A 27947-nucleotide genomic window follows, 5' to 3' on the forward strand; every position below is an offset into this window, starting at 1 on the left:
GGCATTTGTTGGCAGGCACTGTAGCCTGGCATGACCTGGTCCACCCCCATTTCCAGCTCATGCTGATGGAAGTTATAGCTTAGTCAGGTTCAGCCACCCTCCAGGTCTGGCCCTAATGTGAACTGGCTGGTGTTGCTGCCCGACCTGGTCGGTCCTGTGCTCTGTCCTGGTTCTCACATCTGCCAGTGGGTGTTATGAACTAGCCCACTGTGGCCCACCCCTGAACTGACCCATGCGTATGCCAGCAGGTACCATAACCTGACCTGGTTTGGGCTGCTCCGAGCCTGGGGTCTTGTGCTCACCTGCAGTGACTACACCCTGACAGAGAAGTTACCTAAGCTCCTCTATCAGGTTTCCTCCCAATGGCAGATATGGTGCACACTAAAGGATCCTTGGCCCAGCCTGACTTAGTCCACCTCTTGTCCTGGCAGAAACAGTGGCCTTCTTTGGCCCACATCCATTATGGTTCTTATGGTTTGGTGCTATCGCCCAGCCACCCTGGTCCCTGTGCAGACACAACTCACTTGTGGTTCAGTCGGTACTAAGACCTAGCCCTGCCCATCCTACACCCTCTCTGGCAGTTGTTAGAGTCTAGTCCATTATGGCACCCCCTAGACCCAGTCCACACCCATGCCGAGGGAGACTGCAGCCATGTCCAGACCAGATTGCCACCCTGCATTCCAGTTCTCACACTCACCAGTGGGAACCATAACCCAGCTGGGGTTCCCCTCAGTTCCCCCACCAAGCTTGTTTCCAGCCACAGATCTTGAGCGTGCCAGTACTGACCCAGCTCAGCATAGTCCATCAACCATTTTGGCCTTTGCCATCAGATCCCAGCCTACCATGACCCGTTCCCTGTTCCAACACTCACTTTGCCATAGAAACTTGTAAGCAGCAAGTACTCATTTATGCTATTTTCTATATTAAAAGGTAAAACAGTTATATTTATAAATTTGGCTTAATTTTTACCTTGATGGTTGGAACAGGCTTTTGGGGGATGAAATAGTTTTTCTCGAGTGGTGACAAATCTGCTTTTTGTTCTTTCAGTCTAATCTTGTTCTCAGCAATGATTTTCTTGCGCTGTTCAAGATAAGGTCCAAAACTTGGCAGTTTCTAAAAGGAAATAACACAAAGAGAAAAGCATATTAATTCATAGGAGTGACAAATGGGAGGATATAACCTCATAAATATCACCAACAAATGTGTTTTTGAGGATTTTTTTCATGTATACCACAGGAAGCTCATTATTTACCCTCAGACCCCACACCTCTAGGTTTTAGATTTTATTCCTTTTTAAAAATAAAGCAACAGCACAAGACCTTTACCAAACATGTTTTAAATATACAGACGTTAATTAAAATACATTCTAAATGGAATAATGCTCACAATGGTAAACCAAATCCACCCACTTAAAACAACAGCTATTAGTTAAACCATTTGTTTAGCTTGTATAGACAGAAGGTGAAACCTATTGATGCTTTTTCTTACCCTTCATCAGGTTTCTAGCAGCATATAGACACAGCATAGTCCCTGACAAATGTTTCTGTCAATAGCAGAGGTATTTTGCCAAAGTTCTAATCTGTATCTCTATTTTATTGTGTTCAAATTCTTACTACATCTCTTTAAAGACTGTAACTAACGTTGATTGAATAGCTGAAAAACAAAATGGCAAAAATACTGATTTCGCTGTGCAGAAAATAAATTTTATTTTGTATGAAAGAGGCAAAAACAGGAATAGAAAGCAGAAGACACATCACAAGGTGTAGGCAAACTCTATCAGCATTCTAACTCACATCATGGCTTGAAATCTCATGGTTATTCAATTGTAGCTTACAAAGTTCATTTGGAAAGATAACTGGGCGTCATGGAAAACTGCTAAGCAGTTTCAAGTTAACATAAAAATGCTCATAAAAATACCATTCATTATCCCACAATTATTTCCTCTTCAATTTGTTCTTACCCTCTTCTGGAACCTTTGAGCTTCTCTTTTACTGACATATTTTGCTGATGATAGACACCACTGAATTCCAAATGTTTTGTGTCTGCCTGGAACCTGGAACTGCTAGGTCTCTTTTAAAAGGCAGCAAAAACACACTCTGTTTCTGGCAGAAAAAAGCCCATTTATCTAGCTGATAGAGGTTTGGAAAACTGCAGCACTCCAAGGCCATCCTGATCTGTGACCTAACAAGTACTTTGGTGAAAAATCACACTTGTTTCAAAACACTGACCTCTACTTGCCAGGTTGTGTAATGAGTTCTTTAGTCCTCTAGAGATCTCAGTAGGGTAGACACACTGAATTAAAACTATGTTCCACTCAATTCACACTGCAACTGTAAATTTATATTAGTGATGAACATATTTATGCGGCAATACCTAAGACTGTTAGCGCCATTATCAATTCACTGTAATTATGTCAACAAGTCAAGTAAATGGAAACAATGTCATGAATGCCAAATTAACTTATATACAATTAGACTAGAACTGTGTACATCATCTGTATATTTTAATGCTTTACTAAATTATAATATTCAATGGTTGCCATAAAATGAGATGATACGGTAGGAGACAATATTTTGCATCTCTTACTATAAACAAGAGGTTATGATTTGTTAGAAGCCAAATAAATAAGGATACGAAACAAATGCTCAATACTTATCACACATGTCAGCCTCCATAGCATAGAAAAGATAATGCTTGTTTAAAATGTGCTCTCATAAATGATTTTTTTTTCTGGGGCAGATGAGGTATGAGGGATTACACTCAGTGCCAAAGATATGCCCTTGAGATTCAGATAACACCTCGCATGTGGTGAGTGCATGTCCACAGGATAGAAATCTTGTCAGAATGTCACCTTTCTTACACATCAAGGGCACCTAAATCCTAATCTTCTACTCTAAAAGCCTAAAAGATTATCAAGAATGGTTAAGTGTTGAAACACGTGACCTGTGGTTCTAACAGACCCTTCATGTTAGCAAGTCTGAGAACCATCTGAACCAAATCTGTTCCCTGGTTTGGTCTCATGTAACTCAATATCATTTAATTCCACTTAAGAGTTTTATAAATGCTGTATGAAAAAAAAGTCTCTGGAAATTTATAAGCTTTTTTTAGAAAAATAGGTCAAAATAGAAATTTCTTCCATATAGCTTATTTTTTTATCCTAGTAGAAGGAAAGAATGTGATAAATGTTAAGACCATTGTGATTTTAAATTGTTTCAGTTACTGTAATAATGACAATGATAATGATGATACAAATACTAACAATGGTAAATATTTGAAAGTCCCTCAATGCTGAATCGGATACAGCCTGAGTCACTATCTATAAGCTCTACATTTCCTATAGTTTTTTTGTACTAGATGATCACATTGGCCATATATAAATATGTAGTAAACACTCTATGGCCAAAAATGCTGTGATTGCAATGTGTTAATTTCTTGCAATTCATCCTAAGGCAACACTATCAACACAACATAAAGATTCTTATTGGATTTTCCTTGTGTATTGGTTGAAAGAATCAATGTTAGAAAATTTGCCAGATTTTTCTTTAAAGTGAAGGTCCACGGACACAAAATACCAGGGATTCTTCCCTCAACCTACCAGTCAGCATTGCGAAATAAATTCGTGCTCATTACTGTGTAATTCATCAGTGCCATGTGGTGATTCCAGAAGTTCAGATAGAGTACGAACATCAGGAGTATGTAGGCATTTTGTTTCTTCATTAATATAAGCAAAATTGCATCCTTTCTTAAATTGGAAACTGCATTGTTTGATTTTAAGCAGCTCTAGGATTCTGGGTACTAAACATTTTAAAGGTTATATTTTCTTAAGATGCAAAAAAAAAAAAAAAAAAAAAAAACCAACCCAAAGTTCTCTCATGAAGGAGAGGATTACTGTTACAACCACTATATTGAGGCATATATTAGTGTCTGATCTTGCCCTAACAAAACAAACTCAATACAATTGAAAGGAAAACAAAGGCAAGAAAAGGTGAAGATGAATGCATAATTAGCCACCAGGTATGTGCACAATAAGTGATGATTAATAAATCATTTTGCTCAAATCTCTGCCTGAACATATAGTTAATTGATTTCCTATTGTAGGAGGAGAAATAGCAGGGCCAGACACAGGCAACAGCAGGAGCTTTTCCTCTTCATTCATTATTTTCTTACAGAAAAAGTTGTAGTCTGCGGTAACTCAAAGAGAAGCATTTTGAACGTCATGCAATGTTTCTTAAAGAAAAAAAAGTTCTTTAGGACTTTCAAAAGCTGCTTTGTAACTGATGAACTGAACAAAGCTCAAAAATGGTGGTGTTGTTGTTGCAATAGTTTCTCTAGGGATTCATCATTGATGAATGTGTTCTCAATAGAAAAGCTAAATCCTACTCATTTAAAGATAACAGTATCTCACACTAAAACTGTCTCTATCCAGATATAAAAAGCATTACATTGCCGATAGAAAAGTGACAACAGAATGAATCAACAATGATACCTTAAGCCGGCAAAGCTTTAAGGTAAAGAAGTCTATTTGGATCATAATTTATTCATGGATCAATCTCAAGGTAATTGAGCATATTATGAAGTAGAAAGCGGTTCTTGTTTCTAATAGAAGCAGGCACTGGTGTCTTCCAGTTAAAACTGCATAATTTTTCTAAGAATAGAACTAAGCAGGCTAACAGTGCTAGTCTATAGTTCTAAAATCAATCAAGTTTGTTTCTTAATCATCATCTTTTACCTGATTGGAAACAATAACATAAGGAAAGTAATTACTTTACTATCTAAATGGTAGTAACATAAAAGATAAAAGGAGTTCATGTTTCTACTGAGTACTATTATATGCATGCAAACACACATATGTGAATGAGTATAATTATAAAATGACTTGCTTTTTGTACATATACATATACATAAAATATTCTTATATTTATATAACATAGTTTACATGTGAATGTGTGTGTACACATTGACATATTGAAGGATAAATAATACAGAGAATATGCACTTCACAACCATGTAAAAGGTGACTTCTAAAAAAAGGTATTGGGGCTGGTGTGATGGAGTAACAGATGAATCTTCCACCTGTGGTGCTGTCATCCCATATGGGTGCTGATTCATGTCCCACCTGCTCCACTTCCAGTACAGTTCACTGCTTAAGGCCTGGGAAAGCAGCAGAGGGTGGCTCACCCTGCTCCCACATGGGGTGACCCAAAAAGAAGCTGCAGGCTGCTAGCTTTGGATAGACTCAGCAATGGCCATAGTGGCCATTTGGGAATTAAACTGGTGGACAAAAGATCTCTCTCTCTCTCTTTTCTTCTTCCTCTCTTTCTCTGACTCTGTCCTCTCTCTTTAAATCTGTCTTTCAAATAAAAATGTGTAAATCTTTTAAAACTAGGTATTCGTTTATGACACTGTTAGTCTTTTGACATCTCTTCAAATATTAGAATTCCAAATATCTTCTCTGGGCCAGGATTTGTTCTGTGCTGCAGTAGAAGCTAAATAATATCCATGCATCATACATGCAGTTATCATTTTTAATCAATATAAATATATTTTATTTGTCTTCAGGACAGGTGTCAGATTGAATTCTCACTGTGGCTTGATTCTGATTTGTTTCTCTGAACTCTTACAGGAGTTTAAACCTCAAAATTTAATATAATATTCAAGGCAAAAAGTTAACTTGACTGACTTTTTAAAGAGAAGGACCTTTGGAAATTAAACATAACAGATTAAATCATCAGGGCATGCCGCCTACGATTGAATCATCATGGCTTTAGAAGGAAAGGAAAAAGCAACCCACCCAGTTGTAAGCAGGTCTATTTTGTCCCTGTCTGTTGCAATGCAATACTCTGCCCTGTCCTGGGAATCTGTAGCAAGAAGATCATCACCAGATGAGGTCCCTGGCTTCAACAGAACTGGAAGCCAAGATAAGCCCCAAACATTAGCTGCCTCAAGTACTTTATGATGGTAATGAAAAGCTGAGGAGTACCATGAAATATCAAGTTTTGCAGTATTCTCAAAGTACGATATACCAAACTTTCTGGAAAACCAAACTGAAATTGAATGGTCAGGAACTCGAGAGAAAACTGAAGAGAATTAATTTGTTAAGAGTACATTACTAAAACATTCAAGAGGAAAATCGGACTCCTTTTGTACATATGTTTTGAAAAGTGAGCGATGTGGTTGGATGGGCAGGAGCATCATTCCCTTGAGTATGTCCCATCATCTGTAAAATGGCCGTTGTGAGATGTAAATTAAATAATGCATTTTGCAGTTCCTAATGCCCCAATTCCAATCACTGTGCACTCATGGTGGCAGAGATGACAAGTCTCTTCTGCTCTCAAGTTTTGAATTTCATCATTTTTCCTCCCCTCCAAGAAATTAGAAGAAGTAACCAGCTGCATTAAACTCACATTTTTGCATCAATATGTTTATACACAGTTTAGATTAACTCAGGTTTTACCTACATTTCACTGGCATGTAATTCTTAACCACTAATAAAACAGTAATTGATCATGATGTTATAAAAGTTGAACAGTGGAAAATAATAGAGCAGTGTAAGAAAAGTGCATTGTCTCTAAATAATATGCTTTCATGGCGTCATGTGAAGCCCAGTTATACAAATTGGGACTCTGGAGTTGGACTTGCAAAACATAAAAAATATGACCATTGGTTTATCCTGATAATGTAAACATGCAACTATTGATAAAAAATCTGATGTCTAAATCAGTTAAAGCTGTGGTCTGTGTTTCATAGTGAAAGCAGAGAGTCAACATCTACTTAGTAGTGAGGGCAGTGATTTAGGAGTTATATTCGCATGAAAACTCACAGTTTTGCATTTATTAGCTATATGACTCTGAGTCAATTGTTGAATTATTCTGCTACTCGTTTTTCTTATTAATGATATAAAGATGATAATATCTAATTCATGATGTTACAATAAGCATGAAATAGGTTGTTGTTTGTAAAACACATGCCTGCCAACTTAGTCCCATAAGCCTAACTACTTATATTACACTGTGTACTGTGCTCCGTATTTCTTGCTTCCTTCTGCTAGAAATGCTCCATCCTGGTCTTTGTTACCTGGCAAACACCATGCTGGGTTTTCATTTTTAGCTCAGTCTTCATAGCACCTCTTTTGATCCTACTCCCTGTCCAGTGTTAGAGACCTCTCCCAGTTCTGCATGGTGCTCTGGGCATGTTAAACCTTTGCTTTCATTCTCTCAACTTGAGGTTTTGGCGAGGCAGTTTTTGTACCAGTACACAGAAAGTCTTCAATATATTTTTTAAAAACTTAATAAATGAATATTTTAACATATTCAAAAAGATTGCTGATTGCTCGAAAGATCAGATTATCCTCAAAATTACATTCAGAAACAAATTAAATAATGTGACTCTTGATATTAAAAATCATGCAAAATAAAAAAACAATTGTACCTATAAATAATTGTGATTCACGAATTTGAAAAATATTTCAAAGTTGAAGAGTACTTGAATTCTATGCATTCAGTCTGTGACCTTCAACAGCCTATAATTAAACTGCAATACCCTCTGTCAAGGGCTGGGGAAAGGTAACATAGGCTGTTATATAGGAAATGACAAGGTGTACCTAAGCCAGGTCGAAAGGTCAGAGATTTTCTAGGGGACGTGACATTTGAGTTAAGCTATGATGGATAAGGTGAAGGTAGGATGGCAAACAGTACAGATAGAGACGTGAGGGTCAGGCAAGTGGAAGGGGATCCTCCAGGTGAAAGAAAGCACCAAAGAGAGCAGGGTGACACTGCTGGAAGAGATGCTGGGTAACAATCTTCCTTGTGTTTAGTAAGGTGAAGGAGGGCAAGGTGCTTCCTCTGTGACAAGCTAGCAGAGCACATTTTATTGTGAAGTGACAAAGTAGGAAGGTGTATTGGGAAGAATGCCAATCAACAGAAGAAAACGCGACATCAATAGAATGTCAGTGCAATGCAACAGTGGTAAGACTTACTTTTTGCCACGCATTGTGCAAGTGCTGGGTCCTGGGACTATGGAGTGGAATAAGGAGAGAAGCAGTAGTTAGCCTTGGGAAGAAGACTGACTCACAGTCAAAACAAAAGGGTGAAAAAATTATCTTGTTGATTTTGAAATGGTGTGTAAATGATTCAGATTTATTTAAAGAAATAAATTGTCACTAACTTGAAGTGATAACTTTTAAAACAACATCTTTTTATTGGGTTCGGTAGCCCTGAGAGCATGATTTTTGAACCAAAAGAAAGGAGATGGTCCAACCCCTAAACACGGAGCCAAAGATAAGCAATTCTGAAGTAAGTAAAGGAAAGAGCAGAGCCTGATAATTGACGGCCCAGGAAATGAGAGTCAATGTTCAGGTTTAAGCTATTTGCATTTCTTTGACATAAACTCTGCTCTGTGACCTTTGTGCATTAAAGTCCGCTAAAAACTTCCATGTCTCCCTGAGCAATTTGCAAGAATGCCACGGAAGTAGTGTTGGCTTTCGTCATTAGGTTGACATCACTCCTCTATAGGCCAGGGTGAACTAGTGAACAAAATCTCCAAGAATTTTGCAGCAATCCCTAGATGGATGACACTGGGGGCCTTCAGCTGATTTATGGGTTTTACAGGAGAAGTGGGATAAGTAGCAGGAGAGATGCACAAATGATATGAAGTAACATGGGTCCAATGAGCAGCTGATTCCATCACAGAGATGGAGAGGCTCTGTGGTGAAGGGGAGATCTACACTACAATGAAAAATATCAAAGCAGGGCTGAATAATAGTATTAGGATAAAAAACAAAATGAAATGAAGAAACCAGACGAACTCACTCTTAATACAGGTAAAATACAGAAAGTGACTGTGACTAGTGGGGGATAATCTTGACAATGTTGGAGGGCTCTGGATTCTGGCCAAAGCAGTTAGGCTCTAGCAGGGCACCAGATACTGGAAAATACGTGACCAGATCTTTTGGAAGTAGACAGAAGAGTCAATTTTGGGATAGTGGCTATTACATAAAGAATAAAATGCCTCAGTGTTAGAGATGGGATTCTGGTGATAGCAGGAAAAGAACTAGATGTCCAGTAGTATTAGATTTTATGATAGGAAATAAAAAGACATTTTATGACATGATGGCAAATTTTGTAAGTCAATATAACTGAGTTAAGTGATACTCAGATAGTTGGAAACTATTATTTCTAGGTGTGTCTGTGAGGATGTTTCTAGAAGAAACCAGCATTTGAAACAGTAGACTTAGTCAAGACTGCTTTCAATGTGGATTCACATCTTGTAATCTATTGAGGGCTGGGATAGAACAAGATGTTAGAGGAAGGGCAAGTTAATTCTCTTGGAGAATGGGCTGGGGCCCTAATCCTTTGCTCCGCTGTTGTCCTTGGTCACTAAAGCTCAAGTTTATTGGGCTTGAACTCTAAACTTTGCCCTCATTTCTCAATCCTGCAGCTTTAGGTACTAAGTTACACCTTTGTTCCCCCTGGTTCTCAGCCCTTTATGCTCAGATTGGATTATACCATTAGTTCTGCTATATATGTTATTCAGAAGAAAGGGGAAAGAATCTTACTTGAGTATTATCATGTCAAGGGTCCAACATTGATCTTCACTTCCACACTATTTGCCACTGCTACATCCTTGCTCTCACAGTAACTCTTGCCCTGAAACCACTCCAAACTGAGACGTTTAGTTCTGCCCCTTTGCTGGTCATCATTCTGCAAAAGACCTCTCTATATTCATTATTCCCTGCTTATTCATAACTTCAACCATCCTTCAAAATTAGGAACCGGGTTAATTGCAATGCATAGGCTATTAGCTTTGAAAGAGTAACTTATCAGTCCAAATGAACATAAAACAATGTTAACGGGGTTTGTAGGATGGTGAAATAGAATTCATTTTTCTTTGCTTGCACTCTGGTGGGCCCTTGCTTGCATTTTGCAGTGATTATGAGGAATGGAGAGATGTTAAGGGAAATAAGCACTGTAGTGAGAGACAAGTGTAAGTTCTATGAAAGAAGGAACTGCACTATCACTGTCACCATCATTTTCTTCTTCATCTCCATCAACATTGCTACATTTATTGTGCATTGCTACATACCAGATGTTTTGCAAAACAGATGAGTATATAATTTCTTTAAATTATAATGCTATATGGTAGCATTGTTATGTCCATTTAAGGAAGACAAAACTAAAACTCAGAAAGGCTATGTACCTTGTTCCTAGTTTCACTAATAAATGATAGATCCAGAATTCAAATCTCAGGCTGACAAATACCAGATCATATGCTATGCTGTCACTCATATTTCTTTGTAGTTTTAACAAAGCTTTGTGTTGGTAAGGGGGCATAACTAATAGGTACCCATTGCTTGAAATTTATGCTTCCTCAAAGTTTAGGGAAAAATATTCCACACAGTAGAAAGCATTCAAAAACAAACAAACAAAAAAAAGTGCTGAACATATACCAAGCAAAATATTTGAATTAGTTCAGTCCTGTTTATTACTGGTCTCAAGTTTAATGAGCTCAAGTTAATACAGGTGAAAGGCCAGAGTGTTACATGCAGCAGTTAATGAAATACCATGGAGCGGCTGAGAAAATGATTAGCAGCCAAATGTGAATTTAATATACTTCATCTTCAAGAAGCAATGCCCCATGGGAGGCACACTGCTGGAAGAGGCAATGTGGTATACTGGAAATAGTATTCACGTGAGAGTTACAAGATGGGACTCTGAGCTCAGCTTTGCTAACAGCTAGTTCTGTGACCCATGGTAGAGCTGGACTCCCTCTGAATCTCAGTTTTCTCATCTTTAAAATGAGGGGTTGGAGATAATCTATATATTTTGTTTTCAAAGTCATACATAGAAATCCCTATGGTTTATGTCTAGGCAGAATCACATTGTGTATGGATAAAACATTGGATTGAGTCATAAATTTATAAGTCCCCCACCCACTTAACTACATAATATTGAGTCCATTTCAACTGTAAAGTACAGGGACCTTGGATAACATTTATCAAACTTACATGGTTGAGTGAGTTCATAAACTGCTCCAGGCCTCATAGTTGAAAGGTACAACCAAATATATCATAGCTATTGTGGCTCATTATTTAATAGCTCTCTCTCTCTCTCTCTCTCTCTTTCTCTCTCTCTCTCTATATATATATATACATATATATATATAATTAATAGAATAAAATATTTGAAATGAGCTACTATAATTTTCATGAACTATATAATTCACAGATTACAGCTAACATTACATTGTAATTAGCTTTATAAATTCAGATGTGTTATTCCAAACTCGCTTAGACACATTCCATAGAATAGCAACTGTGGTAACAAAAGACACTACCAAGCAACTAAGAATAAAATACACATATATTTGTGTTTGCTCTGGGTGTATTTTGTAATTTCAGGATGCTGGGAAAAAACAGAACCTTGCATGAGAGCAGCGTCAATACATAGGATGATCACTAATCTTTGGAAGCAGAAAAGAACGAAATGATGGAAGGAAAATCATATGCTGTTTGTGAATCTCAGTTTTCATTTCTTTAAGCAGAAATAACAACAATACTTTGCCCACTGGTTCCTCACAACAAATGTTTCAAGTAGGAAAAGCACTAATAGATTATGAGAATGCAGCTAATACTATTTTGAAAACTGTAAAGCAGTATAGCAATGAAGTATTACACTATTAAATTGAGCATAAAGTTGACTTATGCTCAATATAATAATATAACATAAAAATGAAGTGAGTACTATGAATTACAAAAATGTCACAAAATATTAACTGCATAAAAAAAGACTTCTTGAGCTATAGTTCTCTCAGTGCCCTAGGAAGACTTGGATGAAATAATTTGCTTTTGAGATCTATTTTCAAAATTTTCCTCCTTTCATGGCTAAATGCTGCACAGAACGTCAAGAGCAAAAACCACAGAGAGAAAATGGAATAAAAATTACTTCAGACCTTGGGATGGAAGCGAAGGAAAACAACAACACAAAAATGTTGTGATGAAGAAAATGGGTCTGCTATAAGTGCACACATACACAAAACCAAGACTTATGCTATCTTTGAAATAGGAATATATTAATACATTTTTTCCATATTTATTCATTTTGACGCCTGGTCTTTCCTTCACAAAACCACTGCTATGATGGCTTTGAGCATTCTTACCTGAAAGTATGCCATATGACATAAAACATTATATTTTCATTTATTCCAAAACCATATTTTGAACTATAGTTTGGGACATATTGGAATAAAATAATCATTAATTTGAAAGTCAATGTTTTAAGCCTTTATATACTAAGCAAGAGATTTATATTGTTAGAAGACAGGGAAGAATGTTCTAATTATCATATTGCAAGAAATATGTAACATGGAAAACCATCTTTTATGTGTGTGATGGAGTGCTCCATAAATAGTAGCTTATACACATAGAAGCAGAAACATTAATAAATGTCCAAAGAAGACAATTCATGTTCAATCTATACCTGTCAACTTCGAGACCAGTGGTTTTTCCTCTGCACTAACTGATTACATCCTTCTTGAGCTTTTTGATTCTGATTTTACCCAACAATATGGCAAGTGTTTTGATATTTTAGGGGGAAAATGAAGGCACATTTAATAAATAAGGTCCTTGAAAAGGCCTATTCAGAAATAATTACCGAATAGCCAATGTTTGTCTGGCACATTGAGTGTGTGAGACATTGAAAACAGAGGGCAAAACAGATATGATCCCTGTCCTTGGGAGTCTGTAGTAATTTCATTGCAAAAGGATTATAAACATAAGCAAATAATCAGATAGATACAGAAAATGCACAACAACATTTGCAGTGAAAGATACTTATCTGGCAGTATTTGCTTAAGGTCTAATCCTGTAAGGGAAAAATCTCATCCCTCTTTTTGTTATACACATAAGTAAAATCTTAGTTTTTGTCAAGGCCAGTATTTCTCGATATATATGTTAGAAATTGAATGTGGCTGGTGAATACTATCGATCCCCGTCCAAAACCACAATAATCACAAAGGGACTCTCAGCACTGCCCAATAAGCCAACATATGTTCCCAGTGTTAATTTTCTTCATTCAACTTTCCCCACCATGGAATTTTTGTATTGTCTTCTCTCTCCCAAATCTAAAGGTTATTTCTTCCAATTCTGAGTTTATGACTTTGCCTCATATTATAAGTTAGAAATACTGAAATCATTATTCCATTTTTAATATTACCAGTCCCCTTACCCACACCTCACCCTCCATCATCTCTTCTGTATGGCAGGAACTATGCTGGATCTTTTTATGTGAACTCTTGTCTCCTGCCCCCTTTGGGGCAGATCTGAAGAATCTGTGTGATTTCTCTCATTAACTATCCAAGAATTCACCCTCACTTTTTCTTGATTACTTTCATTTGTACACATCTTAAGAACACCTACAAACACTTCCAGGCATCATTTACCTATTTCCCTTCAAACTTCTTTCAAGCATTGTTAACAGCATGTCCTCAAATCCTCATCTTCCATTCTCAGTACATTGTTATCAGGGCTTTGTCCTCCATTCTAAGCCCCTCAAATGTGTCCTTAATAGAACCAACTCTTTATTTTGCAAATCCAATAGCCATTTTTCTGTGGGGGGCTAACTTTACATCCCAGCAACGTTCAACCTAAGTAATCTATCCTACTTTAAAATATGCAAGCTGGGAATTTGTAAAAGTTAGGACAACACTTGGGAAGCCTGAATCAGGATGCCTGGGTTCACATCCTAGCCCTGCTCTTGCTTGCAATTTCCTGCTGATGTGCACACTGAAGGGCAGCAAATGATGCCTCAGGTAAATAGGTCCCAGCCACTCTCTCAGAAGACATGGATTGAATTCCTGACTCTTGGCTTCTGCCTGGTGTTGGAAGGATTTGGAGAGCAAATCAGTGAATGGGAGATCATCTCTGTCTCTCTTTAAAATAAATAATACAAATAAGAATGCTTCTTTAAAAGATAAAATAAATTCAAGCATATTAAAAAAAAGGACTAGTCAAAACTGAATCCAGGATTTAGTTTTATATGTCTCAACTAACACACTGTTTCTAGGGATTTATTATCACCAATGGCTTCAATAGCATTCCCCACATGGCCAAACAATTACCGGACATAGGTTGGTGTGAAGTCAGGAGCTCTTTGCAGCTATCCCTGGAAGTGTAGGGGTCCAAGCACTTGTGCCATCCTCTATTGGTTTCCAAAGCAGGTTAGCAGGGAACTGGACTGAAAGTGGAAGTCAGTCTTGAATTTGGTCCCATATTGGATGCTAGCACTATAGGCAGTAGCTTTACCTGCTACAATACAGTGCTGGCCTCAGCATTTATGTTTACAGCTATCAAATTTCTGTTCTGCCTCTTACACTAAATTTCAGATTCACCTGTTTAATTTAAACAGGTGATTTTAGGCTAAGACTAACAAGTGTTACCATGACTGTATCTGTCGGGACAGGCATTGTAGTGTAACCAGTTAAGCCATTGCCTGTGATACCAGAATACCATATGGGCACCAGTTTGTGTCCTGGCTATTCTACTTCTAATTCAGTTCCCTGCTAATGCACTGGGAAAGCAATAGAGAGCTACTCACATGGGAAGCTGTGAGTAGCTACAAACTGTGAAGAAGCTCCTTACTTCTGGCTTCCGCTGGGCCCATCTTAGTTGTTGTGGCTATCTGGGAAATGATCCAGTGGATGGAAGATCTCTGTCTCTCCCTCCCTCTGTAACTACATTTCAAATAATGAAGTATATATAATTCAAATGTCACCTCTCAAACAAGCCTTCTCTGATTTCTCAATATAAAGAAGGACCTCTACATCAGAGTCTCCATATCTTCATTTAAAAATATTAACATTGTTTATTCATTTATATTGTATGTTCATCTCTAGAAAGAACAGGATACTGATAATTCTCCTTACCTTTGGGCAATGCCTGGTCTATTGAGGAACAATGCTCAAATCTGAACCCATTACCTTGCTACTCCATGAACATCTGGCAATCTGTCACTTTACAGGCAACATCTTCTCTAAACAGAACAGACTTGAATTCATCAGGGATTCCTATGGCACAGTATATGCTAAACTTAAGTACCTGCTTTTCAATGATTTCCATAGATTATCATATTCATGACATTGTGGAGTGAAAGCATTTTTTTCTCACTCCCTTACCAGAACATGAAAAAGAAATTAAAACATTGGCAGGCACTTTGTCTCCAGTTTGTTGGACAAGTAAGAAAAGGACTTTCCACCTGGCAATGTAAATCAAATTCTGTCAACTGAGAGCATTTAAACAAAGATGACAGCAGCCTGTCTATTAATAAATACCTGACAGGATAACAATTACAATTACAGTTGACTGCTTTTCTTTAAATAAATGTGGATCAGTGGATATTTTTAAAAGAATCCATTTAAAATAAAGCTACAAATCCCAGGAACATAAACCCCATTTCTTTTTTGTGCAAAAAGAAGCTGCCTGCACTTCTTGCCTTTTTTTATTTAAAAAAATATTATTGTGAAGAGGACAGATTATGTGTATTCCACAGGTACAATGCCAAGGTGACTATACTTATTTTCATTTCCTGACTCGCTCTCAATATTCTTCCCTCCCTTGCTTCATCAGTTTTTGAAAAGACATATTTTTAGTTGACTCAGTTTTTACAGGCTGACGTTAACATTAACCATACTATTCAACAAGTAAAAAGTAGGGAGACCACAATTCCTTGGGAGTGTAAACATGGGCTAAAATTGACCAATGTATTCCAAAGTGACCATTTCATTCACATAGATTTTAATAGTCTGTATAAGTTGCTGTACCTAAGCATAATGTTTCGAATTGCATCCATTTTGTTGCAAAAGACAGGATTTCCTTCCTTTTTATGGCTGAGTAATATTTCACAGTGTGCATATATCACATTTATTTTACCTAACCATCAGTCGCTGGAAATCTGAATGATCCTGTATCTGAACCATTGTGAAACCAGAAGCAATAAACATAAGGACACAAATAACCCTCACGTGCTGATATCTTTCCATTTGGGTAAAGTCCCAGAAGTGGAGTGGCTGAGTCATATGGTAGGTATATTTGCAGACCTTTGAGGATGTTCCACGCTTTTCTCTGTGATGGTTATGCTAGTTGCATTCTGCCAACAGTGCATTAGGGTGCGTTTGTCTGCACGTAAATGCCAACATTAATTCTTACTTTTTGGTTAGTTTTGGTTTTGGTTTTGGATGATGGTGATTCTAACTGGGGTGAAGTAAAGCATCATTATGTTGCTTAATTTGCACTTCACTGATGACTAGTGTTCCTGAGCAGTTTCTCATGTGTCTGTTAGTCATTTACATTTCATCCTTTGAAAATTGCCTGTTCATTTCATTTTCGCATTTCTTTACTTGATTGTTTCGTTGTTGAGTTTTCCAAAGCTTATTTAGAACTATTTTAGAATATCACAGCAAAAGCTCTTTAAATACACACAAACATATAATTAAATATGTGTGTGCTTTTTGTATGTACGCACATCTGAACTCCTACAATGCACAGTTATCAGACTCTAATTCCATATTTTCTATTATATAGAAATATTTAAAGTAGGATATGCTCTTTGTTATCTGGGGATGGTTATTTAGTTAAGGGATTATCTGGATATTTGTGTTACTGGTTCTATCTGACTTGGGATTTTTTTCACTTTTGACTAGCAGAAAGGAAAGATAAAGATATGTCACAAAATGAGCTATCTGGATACTTGTAAGCTTTGGGAATACCTTAGTAGAGAAGGAAGAGGTATGTTTAATAAACAGATTGAGTTTAGGGAGATTATCTGTGGAATTCGCTAGTTCCCCAAGACTAGGGCCCCATTACTTATAGGAAGTGAGTTTTAAAATAAAATTACGATGAAATTCCTGAATTTATATTTATAGAACATCTTTCCAAGTGAATGTGCTCTCTCTGCCCAGGAGGTTTTGGCAGAGGATATTTGCAGAAGTATTTGGTTGTCAATTATTCCAAAACCATGAATAATTTTACCTGAAGGCAGAACACTATATGTCATCACATTTAAGATGCAACCAAATGTTGTCTTTATTCTTGCAGTGAGGAAAGCATAAGCAAAATAAATGACTGGAAAATGACTAAAAACCTTTCTACATTCAGAATCCGATTACTTGGAAGTATTATTACTTGTAATACAGCCTGACTCAGACATATTATAGCATGGAAAAACGTGTGCCTTAGCCTGATGGTTGTTCATCATGTTGTTCAATTACTTCCTGTCTCAGTTCTAAGCTTTCTCCCTGCTGTCGGTAGTCTTCCTAATGGCACCTCACTGCCCCCAGTGCTGCTTTATGTGCATATTCCATCAGCATTCCTTAAATCCTACTTATAACTCAAAGTTCACATTTCATGAGTATAAAACTTCAAAAAATTTAATATCAAAGAAATCTGGAACAATATTACCCTATGTTTTTATTTAATTTCAAGAAACCAATGTATAAATATCTCAAAGAGCAGATGAGAAGGGCCATTACCAGATATTACTGATTTGCGTTAAACTGAAACGTGAAAAGGACCTGGCTTACTCTTAACTCCATTTTCCCTTTCAACCTTTTTTTTTTTTTTTTTTAAATATTCATTTATTCATTAATTACATTGCATTACATGACACAATTTCATAGGTACTGGGATTCCCCCCCCTTCACCCCAAACCCTTCCCCCATCATGAATTCCTTCACCTTGATGCATAACCACAGCTCAAGTTCCGTTGAGATTCCCTAATTAAAAGTTTACACTATACAGAATCCAGCATCCCACTTGTCCAGTTCAAGTTCAACCGCCTCTTAGGGAGGCCCTCTCAGGTTTGTAGGCAGAGCCAGCAGAGCGTCACCTCGATCAATTAGAAGCACCAACATATCATCAGCAACAGTCCAGGTATGATGAGGCTGGTGCAGAGTCCACTGATAGTCCGTCTTAGGGTTTCCCCTTGTCCAGTTTTCCGCTGCAAGCATAAAGCTGAGGTGGTTGATTCATCTACTCCATTTTCCATCTTTTGTTGATTAATGCTTTGATTCCTCCATTTTGTTCAGGGGAATCCCCCTAAAAAAAACTTTGAGGCATTCCCAGTCCAGGCTCCTACATGTACTACTAGTAAGCACAGTGCCCGCCACAGTCCATCACTCCGATCAGCTGATGGTTTTAACCCCTAGGTTGGTTCTCTTCTGAGCCCCGACCTCTATTGGAACCAATGAGTATTGCATCTCTCCCCGGCTCTGCCCATCACACTCTTGTCCCTCACCTAAACCAGTGGGAGGAGTGCTGGTCGGGTGTTGCATTCCCTGCTAGCACAGGCCATTTCACCTTGGCATTTTGTGTTTTGTACTGTTTTTTTGTTTTTGTTTTTGTTTGTTTTTCGCAACCAAACACGGCCAGGCCCCCACACAGTTTCAGCACTTGGGCTTGCCAGTGGATGACGTGAACTGACTCAGCCTGGTCTGCCCCAACCCGCCAACCTTTTTTTAATATTAAAGAATAAGTATTATATGTACTTGCATCATGCTTGCATCTCTATTCGCCAATGTAGTCAAGGAGAAAAAAGATATCATAAGCAACATTTGTTCCTTCAGAAAAAACCGTGATTTTTAGAGGCAGATGCTGTTGTTTTACCCCAAATGCTGACTAAGGACAGGGCAATGGTAAAATCAGAAAGAAGGTGCTCAACCCAGTATCCCCATGTGGGTGGCTGGGATCAAATTACTTGATTCTTTACTGCTGTCCCTCTGGATTCACATAAGCAGGAAGCTGTAATCAGGAACCAGCTGTGGGAATCAAGTTCAAGGAGTCTGATGTGAAATGTGGGTATTTTAACTGGGGTGTTAACTGCTAGGCCAATCACCCTTTCCATATGGTTTTCCTAGGGACATGATTTCTTTCTGTCTTCTGAATGAATGCTTTTGCATAAGCAATATGTGAACAACTGACAGATTTATTTATCTTTTGGAGAAATTTCTGTTAATTATTGTGCAGGGGCTAATACTAGCACTGATTCTTAGAGACACTTGCTCTAATGCAGAAGAAGCCACAGCAAGTTACATAGGGCAACATCAAAAAGATAGAGCATCATTACATCATTTAATGAGTGATGTACATTATGTGAACCAACAGTTCTAGGAAAGTATGTTTTCCCTGAATTAGAATAACTCAACATGATGTTCTCATATTTGATTAGCATCAATGAAATCATAGGCAATCACATCCATTAATGGAACTGTGTGTCTGTGTATATGCGTATACCACTGGATTCCAAAAATGCGTATTATTCCTAAATTCCTAAGTGAATCATCTCTCACTTCAGGAACATGGTAATCCAACTCATGTCAAAGGATATGTTGGACTTGTCCCTCTGATTTTACTGCTTCTCTGGCTTTACTGCTATTTCTTATTCATTTCTCACATTCCATAATCCTTTTGCCTCTCCTATTCAAGTTTATAATGTACACACAATGTAGTCACTACTGAAAAATAATAACAACAAAGGATTCTAGAACACACAAGATGCCTTAAAGTGAAAGTCAAAGGAGAAGCACTGATAATTCTGAGGTTCTATTACACATGACACAGTGGGCAGCCTCACCACTTGTCTTCCTCACGTGTCTTATCAACACAAAGAAACAGGGGTGGTAGCTGAATTTGGATGCCTTGCCTACTCTGATTCCCTCACTGCATTCTGGCACCATCTCAAGTTTGAAGAAAATTGTCTGAGGGGCAGAATTGACCTCCATAAGTTCATTAGTTGTCATGAGAATGGATTGTGATTTTATCACTATTTTCTTAGTTCCAAAACACAAGATTAGCTCACTTTAATTCATTCTTCAAAGTCCTAAGTGTTCAGTAAAAAAGATGATGGTGCTTTAGAGGATCATAAGAAATACATAAAATGCCTCTGTCCTATATTTTTGAGTGAAAGGAAAAGCAGAATTTGAGTCTTATAAGTTATACAATCCTAACCTATTTTAAGAAATGATTATTTATATATAAAACACACATCAGTAAATGGTATCTCTAAGGAGTAAGATTACAGACTTTTTATATTAATATATTTTTCTAATTTTCTACAGTGAGCACATATTGCATAATCAGAAAAAAGTCTTTAAAACAAATGTCTTAAAAGACACAATAATAGGAAATATTATTTTAAAAGCCCATGCAGAAATAAAATTATAATTCATGTTACGGCCAGAATCATTGTTCTATTTTGTTTTAAATATGAGGCTCAGAAATTACAATTTAGGATGGAGCTAACAAATTTATGCCATGGGAGAATTCATGTGTAATAACCAAACAGAAAGGCCCCACGCTGTAGCCTACTTGCTAAAATCCTTGCGTTGCATGTGCTGGAATCCAATATGGGCGGTGGTTTCTATCCTGAAGGTCCTGCTTCCCATCCAGTTTCCTGCTTGTGTCCTGGGAAAGCAGTCAAGAACAACCCAAATCCTTGGGCCCTTGCACCCGTGAGGGAAATGTGGAGGAGGCTCCTGGCTCCTGGCTTTGGATTGGCTCAGCTGGCTGTTGCAGCCACTTGGGGAGTGAATCAGCGAACAGAAGATCTTCATCTCCATCTTTCCTCCTCTTTGTATAACTGACTCTCCAATATAAATAAATTAATTTAAAAAACAAACAGAAATATAATAAGGAAATCATAGACCTGTTTCCAAAATACAGTTAAATACATATTTGCTAAGGAATCTTCGTTTAATTTAGGAAAGCACCAACTACAGGTGATAAAATAGATTTTTTTTGTTTTCGAGAATATAAAATTCTTAAATACTTGAATACCTCTATATTCAATACAATATACTTCTGGCAAATTAATATCCTCCAAAAAATCAGATATTATTTCAAACTTTCTACCAAAAATTCAAAATAATGTTTCCTTTCACTAAAGTAAGTCCTTTTCCATTTGCATTGCTTAAGGAAAATATTCATTGAGAAACAGATCCATATAAAATCTTTAAGCTGAAAAATAAAGAATAAAACTGTCTCTTTCCAGTCAAATTATCCTTTGCTGAATAGCCCTATGTCTAAAAATCTCCCATTGCTTGAAGAATCTTAAGTGCCAAGCATCACCTTCACTTCTTGATAGAACAGAGTAGAGAAATTCTGGGATTGAACAAATGTTAACTGATAGTCATATAGTGTTCTGTTTTGTTTATCTGCGGGCTGAAAAAGCAAAACCCTTTGATTGACTGGTCATATCTTCTGTAGGCCAGGCTTTATAATGCAAAATTGAGTGACTATAGGAGAAACTTCACTAGAAAAATGAAATTAATATATAAGAAGTTGAGGAGGACTTGTGTGCATTAGACGTAGCAGGAGTAGGCCTGTTGGCATTGAAAAATAAAGCATCAGTAAAGCTGGAGGATCTGTGACCAAGAGCTGGTGGGAGACAGTTAAGGTTGGGACTTCAGCATCCTTGAACACCCATAAAAGTAATGCCTCATCACACATTCAATGTGGGTATTCATATTATGTAAGGTTTACTTTATGTTAATATAATATATACATATTTAATATACAATACATATCACAAATGTAAACACACACAAGCACATAGGTAGAGAAGCCAATTGCCTCAAAAATTCTACCATTCTGTAGAAGTAAAAAACAAATGCATAAAAGTTAAACTATGAATCGGCACAAGATATAAAAAGGGAGTACAAGAAAATGTTATTCAGTTAATAAAATACTGATTTTTTGAACTATAAGATATTGAAGTGCAAGAAATCTCACTATAGAACTAGATGCTAAGTTAGCTGAAGAGATTTCAGGGCCTGAAAAGCTTTTCTGAATGACGCTGTTACGTTAAACTAGGGTTTACTGAGCACCTACGTATTTTCAGGCATTGTTACTGCCCTATTCTGTGTGAACATTCAAGCTGACTGTACTATGGGACTGTTCTAAAATGGCAATGGTGCCCTTCTTAGACGCAAAACTCAAGGTAGGTGCTGGTGTTTGGTGTGGTGTTTCAGATGCCATTTGTGATTCGGGTATACCATTTTGGAGGAACTGTTTCAGGAACCAATTCTGCTCCGAATTTTAGCTCGCTAATGTATACCCTGGAAGACAGCAGGTGATTATTCAAGCATCAGGGTCATGGGTCCTCACATGGGATATTTATACTGAATTTGCACAAAGCTGCTAAATTCAACCTGGCAAAGCACTGGCTGTGGTGGGCATTTGGGAAGTAGGCATTGGGAACTCTCTTTGCCTTTTAAATTAAAAATAAAATGCATCGAAAACTGAGTTTATATATATGTGGGTTTTCAAAAATTCACCGAATAACATATCACGAAAAAATACACATGGTTTTAAATTTTACCAAAACAACTTTTTTATTCCACTTCCCATGAACTTTTGAAGTTCTCATGTATACAACTGGTCTGAAATAACAAATCATGATTCTGCTATAGCAATGAAAGACTTGGGAATGGTATGATTACTCAATTAGCCAATGATCCTCTTGCAAGCGCCACCTCCCATATGGGTGCCAGGTCGTGTCCCTGCTGCTCTGCTTTCCATCCAGCTCTTTGCTTCTGGCCTGGGAAATCAACAAAGGATGGGAACCTGCTGGACCCAGAACCCCAGAAGAAGCTCATAGTTCCTGGATTTGGATAGGCTCAGATCTGGTTATTGTGGCCATCTGAGGAGTGAACTAGAAGATAGAAGATCTTTCTCTTTATTTCTCCTTCTCTCTATAAACCTGGCCTTTCCAGTAAAAATAAGTAAATCTTTTTAAAAATAAATAAGTGACATTTTCTCACACAACTTTTTATATGCACACTCTATTTCCTTCCATGTTGTATAGTGCAGACCAAGTACAAATTTTCATTAAGGATCTGATACCTACTCCAGAAGGTATCTGAACAAGCAAACCCAATCCTCTGGGGATAGAAAACATTGGGCAGGTTGAATGTAGATGAAAAATCTTATCCTTTTGCTCTCAAATAAACATGAACAATGAATAAAAAAAACTAAGAAAATTAGGGTGGGTTTTATTTGATAAGAAATTACTCCTTCTAGATTCTATTGTATAGGAATTATATCTAAAACTTTATTATTCCCCAATTCCCTCCTCCATCTGAGGTTACAGTTTAATTTTCATTCCTAACAAAATACAATTACATTTTCTTCTTTTGGGGGGTTTTATGATAATTACATGATTTATCAGACTTCTCATTTTTCTAATATCACATTTAATTTCATTCTACATCCTTAGTCTGATTACTTCCCACACGGCACTTTGCTGATGCTCCAGAGATGGGTACAGCCCCTTTAGACACAGTGTATCACTTGCCAGTCCAGATTGGCTTTGCCTCCTTGGTAATACCTGATTTTAGGTAAGTAATCTTCAGGTTCCATTGTGGAGTCTTCCACCTTCTCTTTCTCCCTGTCCCTAACAATCTGCCTGGATGCTATTTCCCTTTATTTTCCTCTTCAGCATTTTTTAAAGCCAGAAACACTGACTTCCGAATATGTAAAATCAGTTAGATATTTGTACACACATGTGAAACGTGATAGAAGAATGTAAAATAAATTCCATAATTCCTGGCTTCAGTAGGAATTGTTAGTACATCAAAAATGAGCTCTGGGTCTAGTGCTTTGGCTCGGTGGCTAAATCCTCATGTTGAGCACTTCAAGACCCCAAATTGGTGCTGGTTTGTGTCCTGGCTGATCTACTTTACATCCAGCTCCTTAATTGTGGCCTGGAAAAGCAGTAGTGGAAAGCCTTGCGACTGTGCACCTGTATGGGTGACCTGAAGACACTCGTGGCTCCTAGCTTCGGATCAGCTCAGCTCTGGCTCTTGTAGTCACTTTATGAGTGAACCAGCAGGCAGAAGATCTTTCTCTCTGTAAATCTGCCTTTCCAATAAATAGATCTTTTCTAAAATTGAGTTCTGAGGTATGCATTTGGCCCACAGGTATTTTAGATGTCCCCCTCTCACATTAGATTACCCAGGTTCAACAACCAGCTCACACTCCTGACTCTAGTTCTTACTGATTTAGGTCCTTTGAGGCAGGGGTTTTGGCTCAAGTATTTGGGTTCAACTATTTGGGAAAGAAAACATGGACTGAGCTCCTGGCTCCAAACTTTCACACTTACCCAACCTGAATTCTTTAATGACACATGTGGAGTGAACCAGGAGATGGGAGGTCCCTCTATTCATCTCTTTCTCCCCTTTTACATTCTCTCCCTTCCTCCCTGCCCCCATTCCTTTCTCCTTGTCTCTTACAGTAAAAAAACAATTAAGTCTAACAATATGAGCTGCATCACTGGATGCTTCAGCACCTGGCAAAGGCAGCATCGTTTGAATAGTACTGAGCCTGGAATCAAGAGATGAGGAGACTTACCTTCTAGGGCCTTATTTAAACATTGTTTTGCTACACTAAAAAGTCAGAGCTCTCATCTAAAGAATTGTTCACCAAATTTCTGTTCTATTATCTACTTAAAAGATTAGGGAATTATGTAGATACAAAATTGCAAAATTAATCTAAATCTTACAATCACAGATGTCTGTTTCCAAGATTTTAAAACTATGTTTTTAATAATTCCCATTTGGATGGTTTTGACCAAGTCATACAAGAATTAAAGTGAGAAATTCATTTTGCCATCTGCAAATGGAGTGGAAGTTTGGAAGTTTTATATTCCATGTTCAAAATGTTTACCTGAGCAAGGGATATAGCTCCCCTGGTGGAGGCCTTTAGTATATGAGGAAGAAGTCTCTTTATCTATAAAAATTCTCTTTAATGAAAGAGGAGAGATAATGTAACATCATTGTTTATTGCAGGCTTTGGAGATGAAAGGTTCTTGCCTTTCAGTATTAGCAACTTTGAACAAAAAGCATTCATTATATAGCATGCTAGGTTTATTGTGATTTCTAGTGGCATAATAAAGCCTAAACAGAATGGTTCTGGCAAAGAAAGCCCTATACTAGTGCATTCAGAATTTAAATTTATGAACATCAAGAAGTGGATTCTTATGCCACACACAACGTACCACAACACATCAGTGTGTCCCCAGAAGTCAGCAACAGTTCTTAGCCCTGGAAGACCAACCGTTCAAGACAATGATAGAGAAATTAACCCACTGAGCATCCTGCTTTGCTCAGTGACTTGATTTCCATGATTTGACACGAAGAGGATATCAAACGCTGCAGAATGGTGTTAAGGGATAGCTCAAATGCTGGGGTGTGTGTGTGTGTGTGTGTGTGTGTGGTGGAGCAGGTGAGCGGTTAGGATTGTGTGTCATCAGTTGACAGGAAGGGAGTGTCAGGCTACTCCGTGAGTGAACATGAGCCCTATCATAGAAAATGTGCTTTTTTGTTCAGACTCTCGGTATCTAGAGGGAGGGGTAGCCTTTCTGGCATGAATGCGTGGCTGCTGTGAGGATCCAGGAAAAGGTCTTCTCGGGGTTTGTTTAAAAAGGTCAGCTCAGGAACTACTGACCCCCATGACTTCATCCTGACAGTTTCAGCCCTTTCACAAAATCACTCTTGTCACTTCCATCCTCCTGTGCTTTTCTGAAAGCAAAACCCTCCACCACCTGCCGTCCATTATTCCATCAGTGAGCACCATGCGCTCTCTTCGGCTGATATTTCAATTTATTTGTGGTTAGATGTGCAGTAATCCTCTGACTGAAGCCGAGAGAGCAGTTTAAAGATTTAACACAAAACAAAGCCAGTGCTTCAAACATCTCTTCATGCAAAGCTTACCAGACGCAGAAATGTGGCTAATTCTCATCTGCACAAAAGCAAAATGAAGACACGCAGATGGTCAGTGCCTGCCCTCTGCAGAGGGAGAGGCAGGGTTGCCTCCAAGTAACAAATAATTATCCAGGCCCTTTGTAAATCAAGTTGTACCACTTCTCCTGTGAGCATCCACAAAGGCGGCTGCATATATTTGCTATTAGCTCTTCTTTGTCTGGGGATTTTGTTAATGCCCTTTCTTCATATAAGTTTATGTCGCCTTGTTCTCACATTTGACACTGACTGCAATAGCCTTGCGGAAGGAACCTTTGTCTCTATTTTCTTCAAAATGTGTATTCCTCAATGAGGTTTCATCTTAATCTCTTCTTTTCAAAAGGATATGAATTGAACATGCAGAGAATCAGCCTAACAGGACCGATTATCAATTTCCATTTCCTTTCAGTGCCTCTGCCACCCGTGGGCCACCTAGACAGCTTTCCTCAAAGACAAAGGGTGTCTGAAGCGGACAACTTTATTTTATACATGGGTCTCTTGGTGGACAACAGAGACTCATCGCCCGCAGTAAATCCTTCCTCTGACCCTTTCATATAATGCACAGCTGAGCTAAAAAGGAAATCAATGTTGCAATTTTAATTTAGCACTTTCATTGTGTTAATTTATCTGAAAAAAATCCTACCTCGCGATTTCCCTTGTCAAAACAGCCAATTCCTGTCAATGTGAAAATGCTTTGAATTTCTCTCCACTCCACCACCCCCTTCCCTTTTTTCTTTTTTTCATTCTATTTTGATGGTTGTAAAAACCACGGGTCACATACAAGGCCCTCCATGTTTTTCTTGCAAGTGCAAAGCTTCTTTTGAAAGCAATGTGAGCTCAGCAAGTTGGAGAAAGATACTAGCATCTCTAGGGAGAAAAGAATCCAGGGCCGGTAGCGTTTGTTAGCTGTGCTAAAGATGTTTGAGATAAGCAACTAACATGGAATACCAAGTGTCTGGAGTATATGTTTCATGGTGAAGCTTAATTGTATTGGTAAACCAGGGCTATTTCTTTACAATTGCGGTGTTGTGGTGGTGGGGGAGTTTGAAATAATGAAAATAAGTGTGCTGTTGGGGCAGTATAAAATAACATTAATGTCCCTCTTTTCCTGCTGTACATCCAAATCTGTGAGTAAGCCACAGACAGAGGCTTACTGAACTCTGAGCACAAGGCTGAAATAGAAACTCAACTGGACACCACACTGTGGTGGGGGCCATAGTAGAACCGAGCACAGGTATGGCAGCATTGAACCTTCACATTTACCCCAAATGGAAGACCTGAGTAGAGGTTACCACAGGCTGACTCACATAACACTGTGGTTGCAAAGACCTCTTGTTCTATTTCTTGGAAATAAAACCTTCATGATCTCTGTAAGATCTGAACCCAGTCCAAAAGTATCTCAACTTCAAAATCAGGCCAAGGAGTTAGCCCCAGTGTGTGCTTGTAAATAAAGTCAGATTTTTCTCTTTTGTGTGGCTGAGGTAAGTCTAGCTGGTTTTGGGTGGAAACAAGGCTTCAGCTATTGGACTAGCAGACTTTATGAAAGTCACTCAGTGTGGAAAATTATAGCCCATTCATTAAGCATTACAGAGGATCTAGAGAAATTAGCATGCTATGTTTTAAGTCCACAGGAAGATAACAGAGTGTACCTTCATGGGGAATCAGGGAGGACTTCTCCAAGAGTTGTGCTGAATTTCAAGGGATGGTGATAATTTCAGTTGCAGAGATGAGGCGGATAGCATTCAAAGAAATAGAAATGGAGTTCAGAGAAGCAATAGTTCATTTCAGTAACACCAATTAGCTTTGTGTGATCTATTAACCTTGCAGATGTTTGATGCAGAGAGGCTGAAAGGTGGGTGAATCTTTGGATTCAAAGTTGGGTTTTATATCTTGAGTAGTTGTATTGAGGAATAACCTATAGCTTTTAAGGAGATGATAGACTTCATTTAAAGGTCTTGTTTTATATTAGCACAAGATGTCACATTTTATTTTATTTTGGTGGTGGAGTTGGGAGAAAGGGTAAATATAATTAGCAAAGTAAATAAATTAGAAGTACTATACTATAAAGCCTAAAAGCTATGGAATCTATCTGATTTTTAATTTTTAGGCAATAAATGTTAATAATATATAGCAGTCAGGAATTTAGTTTTCAAAAACCTTCCAACAGA

At 37.8% G+C, this 27947-nt stretch overlaps 1 protein-coding gene across 1 annotated transcript in view; it reads right to left on the reverse strand.

Annotated features, from left to right (window-relative positions):
- Positions 1–27947, reverse strand: part of DPYD (dihydropyrimidine dehydrogenase) — an 873733-nt gene that overhangs the window by 32347 nt on the left and 813439 nt on the right. Inside the window, exon 21 of the mRNA XM_004582023.3 lies at positions 970–1113. Coding sequence (XP_004582080.3) covers positions 970–1113 — 144 coding nt within the window. The remainder of the gene's footprint in view (positions 1–969; positions 1114–27947) is intronic.

This window comes from Ochotona princeps, chromosome 2, assembly GCF_030435755.1.
Source record: "Ochotona princeps isolate mOchPri1 chromosome 2, mOchPri1.hap1, whole genome shotgun sequence".
Classification (NCBI taxonomy): domain Eukaryota; kingdom Metazoa; phylum Chordata; class Mammalia; order Lagomorpha; family Ochotonidae; genus Ochotona; species Ochotona princeps.